Genomic DNA, 14,568 nt, shown 5'->3' on the forward strand with positions numbered 1-14,568 from the left:
AAGTAAAATCTTCTTAACCGTGAAGATCAACCATTTATAAATGATTGTAAGTTCATCCATATTGATAGTTGGGCAAAAGATGATAGCTATATGTCTATGATTTTTAATCGGATAGATGGAAAGAGTTATAGCCAAGTACTGGCTTATGATGTTGTTGTGAGAAAAATAACATATGAAGACAAAGAAGCAAAAAAAGAGATAGTTAAAATTTATCAAAAACCATAGTTATTAATTAACTATCTTATAGACATATATTCAAATGAAGGAGTTTGGGTTTTGGATTTATTTTCTGGCTCAGTTAAGTTTTATTATATGGAATTGAATTTCAATATCTTCTTTCTTAATTTATATGTCATTATATTAATTTACTTCATTATTTATTTTGTGCTTGATAATTAGGTACAACACTAGCATGTTGGCTTCAAAAAGGAAGAAATTGCATTTCCATTGAAAAAGATCTAGCACAGTGCAATTTTATTCAGCAAAGAATTAGTGATCTTCAATTTCTTCCAGATGCAATGTAAGAAATTGGGTTGAAGAAAGGGGATTTTAGTGAATCACGTGTGGAAAAAAAGGCAAAGGAACCTCAACCACCATTACATAGAATGATTGGAAAGGCATACATTGGGAGATTCACAGATATTAAATATCCATTAGAAGAGGAAAATGAGCAAAATGAAGCAGAAAATAGTGTGGAAGAAGGCAATTATGAAACTCTAAAGGATGAAGAGTTTGGATTACATTATATTGTTGATTAAATTGAAGTTATGCTTAGAAATCAATCTCATTTTTTGTAACTATTAATTAGTTATACTTGTAATGTTTTGACTTTGACATTTTATGAGAAGAATAAGCATTCAATTAATGTTGTTATGTGTTCAATATTTGTATTATGTGCTTTTCACATTAATTTTTATGTTAATCATTATTTTTCAAAAAAAACAGTGATTATTATTATTTTTTTGACATGAAATTCATTAAAAAAAACTATTATTTAACCATTTTTTGTTAATTTTCCTATAAAAATTGTGATTTTAACATGTCACTTCTAGTAAAAAAATTATCAAAATGTGTAATTTTTTAGTTATATTTATGTTGAAAATGGTCATTTTTATGTCAATTGTTAAAAATTATTGTTGTTTAGAGACAATTATTTGATGTGCATTGAAAAATTAATTAACAATGTATAAATATGTAGAATATCGAAACTTTAAAATATCGACCTTCTTCTTTAAATATGAAAAACAATAAAAACCTCACTACAAAAAAAATAAAATGAAGAAGAATACCTCTTAAAAAATTGTTAAATTTAGAAAATAATTATTTACATTTCATACATCAGAAAATTTAAAGTCAAAAAATAGTTCTTTTAAAAAAAGGCCCTGATGCAGAATCACCACTTTTTATATCAGCATGCAAATCACTAACATTGTAAAAAGTAATGTACATAAAAAAAGAAAGTGTCAAAAACTATGCTTAAAAAATAATATGTGTACTCTGCATCGCCCCTTTTCAAAATCAGGTCACTTTTTTGCTACCTCTACGAAACGAGTAATCATATTAGTTCTCGTTTCAAATTTTACATTATTAGAAATAAAGCCAACCAAAAAGGAGGATGTTAGCTTAAACAACAACGAAAATTCCTTTTAAGAATACACAAAATAAAGGTATTGGAGGTAGAGATAGAGTGTTGAAGAATTACCATACACATTAAGAAGAAAAAAAATTACAACAAAACCCACAAGGGAGGATTTTAGATAATGCAGTGAAGGGTATGTGTTAGTAAAAATGAAGAGGAGGTTTTCAGAAAAACAAAGGGGATGGAAAAAAAGTTTCTTACATCAATTCCATGGGTAGAAATAGAGGACCCAAATCTATAGCCTCACATCAGATTAGTAAAGACAATATGTAGCTTAATATACTAGAGGCACTGGAAAATGATTTTCAGCACTTCCTGTAGGTGCTGGAAAAATCCAACACCTACAGGAGTGCTGGAAAATCATTTTCCAATGCCTACCGGACTTTGAGAAACGTTGTTATAAGAGTCAAAAGGAGTCAAAAGTGGTCAAAAGTGGTCGAGAGTCAAAAGTGGTCAATTAAAACTTTAAAACTTTGGATATCACCATTATGGTCAATTAAAACATTAAAACTTTGGATATCATTTCACTTAGCAAAAATGAAAAGGTAAAAGGTAAAGCGATGGTAACAAGGCAATGGTGTGAATGTGCTAAGGTGGTGGTAACAAGGCGGTGTAGTGGTAATGATTTCCAAAGCGTTGGAGCACCCAAACCTAAATGATAATTTGCAAGAGACAAAAATTACTTAGTCATTCTCAGGACGTGGCAATAGTGGAAATCTAAGGAGAAGCGTTATGAGCCGGTATGAATTAAACCCAAAAACGTGAATTTAGTTCATTTTTTACACTAGATGAAATTAAACATACTGCATGATATAATGCATAAGTGCATTAAAAGTGTGTTTTCAATGTTTTTTTTTAAATAAATTTGGAAAAAGAAATTGACATTGATACTTCAATAGTTCATTTCCAAAGTGGTGGAGCACACAAAGGCTACTCTGTAGCAGACATCGAGGCAGTTGCTCAGTTTTTTTTAGGACATGGGAATAATTAGATAGATGGGCAAGAGTGGAAACCTAAAGCGTTATGAACTAGATGGAGCAATCATGTTCCATATTTATGGTGCTGAGGAATTCCCAATTTTCAGATAAGCAGGCTGGGAGCCCATCATTCACCTGTTCACCAGGTATAAAACTAAATTCTCTTATGATTTTGTTGATTATTTTGATGGTACTAGCACTAGGGTTGACGGGCTAGGGTTTCCTGTAACAGAGGAAAGCATTGCAGAAGAAACCAAAATACCAGTTGAGGGAGAGAGATGGTTCAAAAGGAAGCCAATATAGGGGTAAACCTTATTTTTTTCTAAAAGATAATTGTCATGACCCTTCCTGCAGCCTGGAGATTCACTATGAAATTTTAAAACCAGAGTGGGTTAAACCAATGTAATAGATTCAACTTTATCTAACATGTGAGGGACGATTCTCTAACGTATTTTCGTATCAAATTATATTTCTGGTACACATGGTTGGTTTCAATAGGATGAATCTCCCTTATTTCCTGCATCAAATCTTAATTAAAATGGTGGCATGTGCAAGAAAAAGGAAGGTTTTATATCCCCATGATGTCTACCACCACGACCTCATTCAAATCTTGTACCTACATGCATTAAACAAGAAAACATAGCAGTCGAGGAAGACAGTAATGAGACAACCCTTTCCTAGAAAAAATAAGAAGGAAAGGACTCTAGATACAGAAGTCAAGAGCAGTCACCAAGCTGCTACAAAAGCCACATAAAACCCTTACATATTGAAAAGCCCTAGTTTTTATAATAGGAGGAGTAGGGGGAACCAAACAAAAGTACAAGGCAACAAGAAAGATGGAACCATTGAAGAAGCTAGAAAGAAGAGTGGAGATCTTAGAGAATTTCATCATGCAACAAATTACTCAAGGAGGCCACGAACCAGGCCCACAAAAAAACTGAGGAAAGTTTGAAAGCTAAACTAAATCCCAAGCTAAAGGAACCAATTTTCATTATTGATGAGAAAGAAGAAGAGTTTTCTAAAGCTGAGCAGGGGCTTCCAGTAGAATATGAACCACAACTTCAAACAATTCCCAAAATCATGCAGAAAAAGGGCAGAAGAATCAGTAGGGCATTGGCCAAGAAGGAAAATCTTAGAATCCTTGTAGAGGCAACAAATGTTGTTTAAAACTAAAACAAGGTAAGCTTGGAGTTTTTTAACCTTGAGGGGTTTGCCAAGTAATATAACAATTTGATCTTATGACAGGTTTTAGGATCACTTCAAGAAGATATGGACAAGAAGTGGTCATGGCATGTGTCAGTGATGCACCTAGTGTCAATTTTTTTATGCATGAAAAATGTAGTATAGTCAGCTGTTGTTAAGGGGGTTAGTCTGGTTTAATGCCTTTGGACAATTAAACTTTGGACTTTACTCCTAAGCTGGTTTAAAATATTAGTTTGTTCACTATCAAATCACCATTTGCAAGAAAAATATCTTATGCAAATGAAGAAAGATGTCTATATTGTTGTTTTGTGGCTAAGCTTCCATGCTATGAGATGTGTATTTATGTTGTCAAAGCCTCCTAGGGCATGAACCTGGCCTCATCTAGACCCACTTGAAGGTTTTTTCTTCTTGCAAAAATGGTTGTATAATATAAGATTTTTATTTCCATCCAGCTTTGATATATCACATAACTTCATATAATTATCACTTATGTGATATATAATCATAACTTATGTTGATATTAATAGGTTCACTTTCCCTCATAATTATCACATAATTTGATATATATTATGGCCATATGATATTGGTATTTGGCATTGGATTTTTTCCCTATTTGTAAGTGTTGGTTTTCTAAATTTCAACTCACATGATCATAACGCTTATGTGTAATATTGTTATTGATCAAAGCTAACTATTTTCCGCTACCGGTGAACAAACTGATTTTACTGTAACACAACTTGTTTTGACACTCTCTTTTTTATGTGCAACATCAGTGTTACTGATTATTATGCATGTTGTTAGACAAGATTAGTAGTAGGGAGGTAGCAAAATAAACTTTTAATGAATTGTTAGTATGAAGATATTTTTATTAAATAAATATTGGAATGATAAAGGTATCTTATACTTGTAAGTTGGACAAGTTACCTTATTGAATTGGTTAAGAGTGGGTGGAGCAAAGCATGGCCAGGGGAAGAAGTTATGGATCTCTTGTAAAAAAAAAGAAGTAGGCTAAAGTTATGATTTGATGGAAATTGTTAGCTCAGTGATATTCCAAGGAGATTATTAGATTTCAAAGTTAACCAAATAGGCCAAATAAACTTCATTAACTTTGGTGGACAATTTGATTTGGGAAAGATATGAAACCATGGTTCTTTAGGTCTTCTTGAAGGGGCCTTCTGCAACAATCAAAAACCTAGAATAGCAATGAGACTTGACTTTTCAACCACTAGTCTTCAATTTATTTTCACAACATTTCATTCATATTGTACACTATTCATTTGTAACTTCATGGATTATGTTGCATTCTAGGTCAATAGTTGGCACAATTATGTTGCAAGTTCCTAAGAACATGATCTTTGGACACAGTTCATTTAAGGACTCAAAATTACGTGATAGTGTAGTTGTTTTCATGTATTGGTGACATTCCTATTTCATGAAAGTTTGTATTTAAAAATCACTTTTTCATGGATTGACCTCCATGATCCTTCTTTGACCCACCAAAATAAAGACTTGAATTTTTCCTACAACATAATGTGAGATTATGGATGAAAATGGTTATGATTAATTTCTTCCTCCAATAGTTCTCAAAATGACTGCAATTAAAGCAAATAAAATAGCTCTCTTAAAGGATTCATTGAAAAAAAATGTTTGCTACTTGCTAAGCGACAACTAGCCTAGACTACCCGAAAGTGATTCGATAACAAATTCGTCTTCTAAATTCTGATTAGAGTGATTCCAAGGAAAAAATAAAGTATTTTGATAGGGATATATGTAGTACAAATTGGTTTTGAAATTGAATTGAGATGGCATAGAAAAATGATGAGAAACAAAATAAAGACATAGTTGTTTTTCATATGTATCATAGAACAACAACATTGGGTGTGTCATATTCTTTGAATTATATGTTGCATGGGGGTTTAGAGGAAATTCCCCTAAAAATATTTGTTTGGGTCAATTTTTGGCTGGTTTTGGCATTCAATTTTGTTAAAATCAATTTTGTGGTGCATGGTGGTTTTTCCCATGGTCTTTTAGTTTTGATTAAGGAAATAAATTTGTATTATAATCTAGGAAATTGTATTGATCAAAGCTAACTATTTTCCGCTACTGGTGAACAACCTAGTTTTACTGTAACACACCTTGTTTGGACACTCTCTTTTTGATGTGCAACATCAGTGCTACTGATTGTTATGTATGTTGTATCTTCCATTCCCAAATGAATATGGATTATATTGTTCATGCGTAATTTGATAACCAGTGTCCATACATACAAGAATGATAAAGAAGGTGGAATACAAATAAGAATAATTCTCTTTATAAATAACCCTATCTTTGCCTAGATATGTTTACTTGTAAGGATGTTTAATGCTTGAGTAGGATCCTTGGTGAATAGGTGTTGGAAAATGATCACTTGGACTATTTCTCAAATTTATATGTTCACTTGAGGGTTGACCATTAGATGAGTAAAATTTCATTAGTTACATCAAGGTAGAGATCTCTTTGGAGGCTGAGGCTTCTTTACTCATGGTTTCTACCCCATCGGTGTCATGTGGCCATGCAAGACAATCTCTCTTTAGAGGGTCATTTTTGATAGATCAAAATCCAAGCAAAATGATTAGTGTATAAAAGATCCAAAGGATCATACAAACCAATGACTGTTTATCCATTTTGCTTCCAGTTGTTAAAATTTTCATTTTTTTACATCAATCTTAGAGATGGTAGGTTAAGATATATTTCGGGAAATTTTGGATAGACCAAAAGTTAAGTAAAGATAAGTTACCTATAAAAGAGAATGAAGGAATATCATATAATGTTAAGGAAATTGATCTTCTTTTTCCTTCTTTTTTCTAAAGTTTTCTTTGTACAATTCATATATTTAAATAGGTATACCATACCTATTTTCACTATATGCTTCATAATATACTGAAAGATAACCCAAATTTATTTTCGGGCACCTAGAAAATTAAGTAAATATGATGATTTAGGCACCAAAAAAAAATTAAGTAAATATGATTTCCAATTGTGAAAATCTACATACCCTAACCCAAATTTCTTCCCTTCATTACCATCCTGGAATTGAGGGAAAATTTGAATCCTTTCATAGGGTTTCACTTCCAACTTTCCACCACTCCATATATGTTTTTCTATAGCTTTGATTCATTTCAAATTCGTCCCAGGGTCTGTCCATGTCCATCTAGATAACAGATTTTTCCATGGCATCTCTCATGCCCAACCCATATTTTGTTTTAAGGAATTTGGGACCACCTTAATGAACTACACAAAGCCATTAAATTTATGGGATCACCTTAATGAGCTACACAAAGCCATTCAATTTATCGGACACCTTAATGAGCTACACAAAGCCATTCAATTTTGTGAAGCAACATTGGTTAATGTAGATCCCAAATAGACATCTTCTAGCCCTGCACTAGATGCACATGTTTACTCGGTGGGAAAAGAAATATGTTGAACATTTCTTGTGAAGTTCAATGGGAAATCTCATTATTTGCCTATGTTGTATGTCAGCATCTTCCTTTATTGCAAAAATGTGGCGTTCTACACAACAAAAATTGGTTCTCGGAGTACTTATGTATAAATGAAAAGAATAGATTAATCGTTGACAGGGCTAGTTTAACATCATCCACTATGAGAAAAATTATGGTGATTGATGTATTTTTATTTTCTAAGACAAAAAAAATTTGGTGTGTGTCATGTTCCTATAATTTGCTTGATTATGTACAATGGTGGGAGGGTGATTTTCATTATGTACTCTAATTACTTTCTTTTATTGAGTGTTGTACACCTGCTGTGAAACATTTATTCACCGTTGTTGGATTTTATTTTTTGGTGCTCCCCTCCTATGTGGGCTATGCAGGGATGTTGGTGCGTATGAATAAAATATCATTCATGCCTATGTTATACATCTTGTTGTTATTTTAGCTTCTTCCTCTCTAAAAATTCATGTGGTCTATGTACTATGATCTGTTTTACCATGCTCCATGACTCCAAGAATGTGGGTCCCTTTGCTGCCATGGAAAATGTATTCAGTATATTGTTGCTGCTTAAAACCATGTTACTAGCATAGTCCAATTTAAAACCTAATTTATTGAGCATTGATTTATTTAAAAGGAAAACCATATTACTAACATAGTTCAATTTAAAACATTGCCATCAGTGCAGGATCCTTGACATATTTTGTCAAAATTGCTTGTATTTGATTTGCATCATTTAGTTAACAACAAGAAACCAGTGAATCACACCATATATTTCGATAACACACTTTCATATAGGAAGAATTTGGGACTTGTAGAAAATTTTGTATCAAAGGCTACGTCTGCGTGCTGAAAATATTCCCTCGGGACGTCTACAATTGAGCCTTTGGTGTTCACAATGTTCTTGAAGCGAAATGGTCTATTTGTAAGAATTGGAATTACAGTATTTTTGGTGTGGGAAAATTCCGGTTTAAAATTTTTGAAGGAGGAGAGTGGGAGGAGTTAATGGATGGGGTGGCAGAGGGGTTGGGGGTGGTGGAGGGGAGAGAACGAGAAGGCTTATTTCGGAGGGAGACGAACAAGGGGCTTGCCAGACGGGAGTTGCATGGGTCAAAAAGCGAACGCTGAAGGGGAGGGATGAGGGGGGCGCAAATAGATGGATACACTGGACCATTACCGGTTTCGGGGCGTCGGTTTCTCCATTTCGTCGCACTAAAGACTCTTCCATATTTAACAGGCTATAGGTACATTAATGCAGTTGCGTTGTATATGCTCGCCACTAGATAATGTACTTGTTTAAATTGGGTCACATTTTCCAACAAGCATTTAGCTTTCTTGAAATGAATGTATTAATAACTTCCCCTAAAGGTGTAAAGGTACACAGAAGGAATAAAATTTTTGGGAATTTCATCTCACTACAAATAGAGCCCACTTGTCATGTTCAATGTTCTTAAATAATATAACTCAAATAAAGATAATTTAAACTCTTCAAATCTAATGAGGATAACAAGGTTATGAAAGAACCATTGAAACCCAAATGTGCAATGAATACAAAATAAATTTCTCAACCCAAGAAGGAAATACATATATGATAAATTTCTTAAATCAAGTGTTTCATATTTAAATAGATAAGATCAATGAAAAAAACAATAAACAAAGACTTGAGTTGGAACAAATAGCTATCCTCAATTATTTGACTATGATTTTACAAATAGCATCTAAGTAAGTTACGCAAAGCGAAACAAATAAAACAATGACGCACACCCAATGAAGAAGTGGCAACTAAATCTTACTTAATAGTAGAAGGGTCTAAGGGGCAGGAAAAAGTAGTAAATCATTCGCAAGATAATTGGAAAAGTGAGGGATGGGCATTATGTCATGCAGCTTTGTTGCTAAGTGAAGCCATTTGTGAACTTTAATCGATTCCAACATTATCATGACATGTTTCCTCACCATGTTATCTACCACATAGCATGCCATTTCCTATATCCATGTGTGCACCTTATCAGGGTTCATTAGTACCAGGGAAATATCAATAATTGGGTCTTGTCTTCTTAATAAATGGCCTCTAAAATCCTAACAATTAATAGTATATATCTAATCTCTATCAGCCATCTCTCATAAAGAACCCTTCCTTGATAACATATTAGGTTCTATCTATATCATGGATACCATGTCATCCTATGTCTTTGCTCACCCAACATCCTAATAAAGTGATGGTTTAAAGGTCGATAATCCACCATTACATGGCGCAATCCTCGACAACTTCATTGATGTCGGTGTAGAAGGAATGTTGGTCATTAGGACACTGTGCATGCAATGTAAAGTATGGGAAGATGGGCATCCTAGAGTTGTCATAGCGTTGAAAAAAGGTGCAGATAGAGTCATGAGCACACAATTTTTGGGGACCATTGCCCACATACCATGTGCTTATTGTTTTCTGGCTTTTTTTGAAAATAGTATATGGTTACGAACAAAAGTCTTGCACCACCATTCTGATCTAGTGAATTCACATTCTCAATATGACCTTTCTTGTTATTATTGTTGGCTACAACTCAATATTATATGAAGGTTTATTCTAGGTGTTAACCTTTTTTTTTAATTATTTCTAGCTATAGCTTAATTTTTCATATCATCTCCACGATAGGAATTTCAAATTTGAAACACCCAGTTTCTGCTCGTTTAATCATTTCATGTGAAGGTTTATTCTGCGTATTAACATTTTTTTATTGTTGCTAGCTATAGCTCAATTTTTCATATCACCTCCACGGTAGGAATTTCAAATCTAAAACACCCAGTTTATATAACTTTAGTGCATGTTTAATCATTTCAACAAAGAATATTGACAGGAAGAAAAAAAAATAACTCTTTTTACTAACTAATTAATTACCCCACTATGGAAAATTTTCGCATCAAATTCTATCCTAGTTCACCTTTCTTGTTACTTTTACTAACTACAATTCAATCTCCTATTAGTAAACTGTATTATTGTCCGTATCCATTCGTCAGTGAATTAATCACTATGGGTATTTGTACTATTATATTCAATGTTTCTTAGCATGCAACACAACATTGATATTGATCGTCCAATGTTGGCACCACCCATTGTATTGCAATCTTCGTAAAGGAAAAGATTATTCACTGTGTAAAAATCAATAGTGCCAGTAGTGCATCTTTGGTTGCCCTTACAATTTTTGCATATGGATTATTAACTTAGGTCACTTCATAGTTCATGGTTTCGCTTGGGATATTTATTCCTGGGATTATGCACGCTTCGAAATTCATAAATCTTAGGAAAATTTTGACAAGGGGATGGTAAACAGAAAGTAGTACAATGCTAACTCACGACTCACGTTGCCAACACACATTTAGGGCTACCTGAAATGAACATATTATCTACCCTGAGGTCACAAAGAATGACGCAAGAGACATATGGTATGGTACGACTATTCACAATCAAAGCACAAATTTTTCACATATTTATGTGAAGACATGTGCTTCTATTCATGTCCAATAAGTGGAAATATATATATCTATACTATTAGAGATGGACATGTAACAAGTGCACAAATATGTGTTCAGCTTGGACTAAACAAATTTACACCGTAAATTAGAAAATGCAAATGTAGGAAACCTTGAAGTTCCTTATGGTAAGCTCCAAGTTAAGGAATTAAGTTTCCTCATGGTTTGGTCGTATCTAGATTTATTATTGGATGCTTTATGTTTTTTTAATGATCTATAAAACATCTTTGACAAGAGGCGATGGACCAAGAACCTTGTTATGCGTGTAACGTCAATTAGGTCCATTGGGATAGAAACCAATATTATACCTGTATTTATACTTACATGAAGCACTCCTCGGAAACTTTAGTGATGTGGGTGTAGAATCAATGTTAATCATTGGAACACTCTTCGACTCTTGTAAAGTATGCGCAGATAGGCATCCTATAGTCATGAATACATAAATTCTGGGACCATTCCCCACATACCATCTAATTATTTTTTTCTCGCTTTTTGTGAGAATAATCTGTTGCCACTAGCAAAGGGAATGTGCCACCATACTGATCTAGTGAAATATCATCTTTCATATCACCTTTCTTGTTATTCTTGAAGGCCACAACTCAATCTTATGTGAAGTTTTATCCTTCGTATCAACTTTGTTGTTATTGTTTCAAGATACAACTCAATTATGCATATCACCTTTCTTGTTAGTGTCATTTACTTATATTCAATATGTTATTATATTACTGTCTCTATCCCTCCATGACTAAACTATATCGCTATCAGTATTTGTATTGTTATATTGAGAGCTCAACTTTGGTGGCGATGATGCTTCAATGTGGATATGCATCGATCACATATCATTCAATGCTGCGTAGTAGCAATGCAACATGGATATTGATCGTCCAACGTTGGCGTCACCCATTTTGTTGTTTTCATCATAAAGGAAAAGATTCACATAATCTAATGAGTGATGTGTTTTCCTAGAAAATAATTGAAATTATCTAATGATTTTGGCAAAAATTAGTAGATATTTTGGAAATTCCAATTAAGCTTTAGGATTTGACCTCTTCAGAATTTTGGATGCCTAAGGTTTTTGGGCAAACAATATATATGGAGCTCCATTAATGGGTGGGGCAATATATTCCACACTTCCAATAATGTACTTGGTTAAATCAGACAGGTGGCATATACTACCCTACTCATTAATGGAGCGATAGCTCCATATATATTGGTTGCCCAAATTTTTAATGGTGCTGAGGTTGTTTTCATATAAAAACAATTCAAACACTCCCACAATCTAAATTTTTTAAATGGTGAATTGTAACCATCGAAACAATTATTGACCATGGATGTTGTGGCATTACATGTTTTGCATAAGAGCCTTAGTAATTCATATGATATTTATTTGAAGGATTATTCATGCTTAGAAAATCATAAATCATGGGGAAATTTTGTGGAGGGGATGTAAACGACAAGTTCACATCTTAAATGTAGTAGTACATTGTGTGTTTGTCAGTAAGAATGTGAGGATGACATGCAATGTGATTCATATATTTACTAGGCCATAGACCCATTAATGCGGGGGTTGTATATGTCCACCGCCGGATAATGTAATTGCTTAAATCCAACAATGGACATATACAACTCCACGACATGGTAAATATTGGTTGCATACATGCAAGAGGGGTCACATTGACCAACAAGCATTTAGGGTTGTCTGAAATGGATATATTATTTACACTAAATGCATGAGAAATGACACAACAACCATGTCGTACGACCACTCATAATCAAAGCACAAGTTTGTCATGTATTTATGTCAATACATGTGATTCTACTATCCAATCAGCGTACCGACTTAACATTCAACTTATGTTTTAAATTTAATATAAATTAGTTTTTCATTATCCATTATTTACAACAAATTATTTCATATAATATAAATTAATTGTACAATGTCCATCATTTACAACAAATTATTTTATATGAAATAATCTTTTCATTATTTATTTCATAAATATTTTGCATTGCTTAAAAATATTGAGTATATATTAAATCATGTACTTTTGGACAACTTAGTCACTCCCATTATCCCAAAATCAAACCAGATCTAGAGTATTAATATTTCCAAAATATTGAGGACATATTTCTACTTTTTGATATAAAAAAAAATGAGCCACATACGTGATTTATAGACTCAAAAATAAGGCATGAGGAGGAGAGTCTTCAAAGGATTTCCAAAGGATTGTGCTGTGGCCTTGAGGAAGGCTAAGCCGCCCAAGAGTAACCTCAGCAGGGATGAATCTTTAGCTCTCAGATCCTTAAACCAGAACAAGGATGTCATTGTCCTGAAGGCTGACAAGGGTGGTGCCGCCGTGATTCTTGACAAGGTTGATTACCGCAGCAAGATGTTAGACCATCTTCATAATAGTGGAAGCTACAAAAAGCTTTCCAAAAATCCCTTGAAGAAGGTTGCTAGAAATGTGGCTATGGCTATTAAATCCATTAGCTCGTTGAGTTCCTTACACCATAAGCTCATTGAAAGTAACCCTATTACTCCGAGAATCTATGGCCTCCCTAAGATCCACAAGGATGGTGCCCCCTTAAGGCCCATCGTCAACACCATTGGAGGTCCTACTTATCTTCTCGCGAAGTTCCTGGCTTTAAAGCTTAAGCCCCTCGTTGGTCAGACTGAGTCCTTCGTAAAAGACTCTGCATCCTTTATCGACGAGCTCAAGGACATTAAGCTTGATCCTGGGGACATTCTGGTTAGTTTTGATGTTGTTTCCTTGTTCACTTGCATCCCTATTATTGAGGCCATGATGGTGATCAACCGCCTAACGGATCCTGACACGGCTAGGCTGGTTGAGATCTGTCTCACTTCAACCTTTTTCAGTTTTGAAGGGGAGTTCTTTGAGCAAACTTGTGGGGTTGCTATGGGATCCCCCCTTTCCCCTGTTGTGGCTAATCTGTTTATGGAAGATTTTGAGTCCAAGGCTTTGAACTCTTCCCGGCTCCTTCCTAAGCTTTGGAAGAGGTTTGTGGATGACACCAATGTCATTTGGTCTCATGGCCAGGATGAGCTTGATCTCTTCTTTGATCATCTTAACAAGCAGTCCTCAGCCATTAAGTTCACTAAGGAACAGGAGGTTGATGGATGCCTTCCTTTCCTTGATATTCTTATTTCTAGGAATGAGGATGGCTCCCTGGCCCATCAAGTTTTTCGGAAGAAAACTCATACGGAGCAGTATCTTCATGCCAGTTCCCACCATTTCCCAGCTCAGAAGATGGGGGTTCTCAGTACCCTTGCTACTCGGGCCCTGAGGATCTCGGACAAGAAGAGCTTTGAGAAAGAAAAATCCCATCTGCTGGATGTCTTTGTGGAGAATGGTTACAGTAGATACCTGGGTCATAGGGCTTTCCTTAAAGCTTCCAAGAATTCTCTGGTGAAAAGAGAGCCAAGAGATCGTGTTCCTGGTGTCCTTCTTCCTTATGTTCAAGGGACCACGGATAGAATTGGTAGGATTCTCAGGAGACATAGTATCCCGGTATCCTTCAGGCCCCTGAACACCATCCGTTCGTCTCTCAGATCGGTGAAGGATCCCATCGACCCTAAGGATATGAAAGGTGTTTATTTGATCCCTTGTTCGTGCGGGACCCCCTATATTGGGGAGACCGGTCGTTCCATTAATCAAAGGATTAGTGAGCACGCAGCGGATCTGAGGCATAGGAGATTTAAGTCTTCCGCTTTGGCTGA

At 34.6% G+C, this 14,568-nt stretch overlaps 1 protein-coding gene across 1 annotated transcript in view; it reads left to right on the plus strand.

Annotated features, from left to right (window-relative positions):
• The first annotated feature begins 13,021 nt into the window (after positions 1-13,021).
• LOC149259366 (uncharacterized) overlaps positions 13,022-14,568 on the plus strand; it is a 45,888-nt gene continuing 44,341 nt past the window's right edge. The window contains exon 1 of the mRNA XM_089453987.1: positions 13,022-13,496. Coding sequence (XP_089310113.1) covers positions 13,022-13,496 — 475 coding nt within the window. The remainder of the gene's footprint in view (positions 13,497-14,568) is intronic.

The sequence above is a fragment of the Pinus tabuliformis genome, chromosome 6, assembly GCF_031772625.1.
Source record: "Pinus tabuliformis cultivar Carrire ecotype Pingquan chromosome 6, CPIR1, whole genome shotgun sequence".
In the NCBI taxonomy this organism is placed as follows: domain Eukaryota; kingdom Viridiplantae; phylum Streptophyta; class Pinopsida; order Pinales; family Pinaceae; genus Pinus; species Pinus tabuliformis.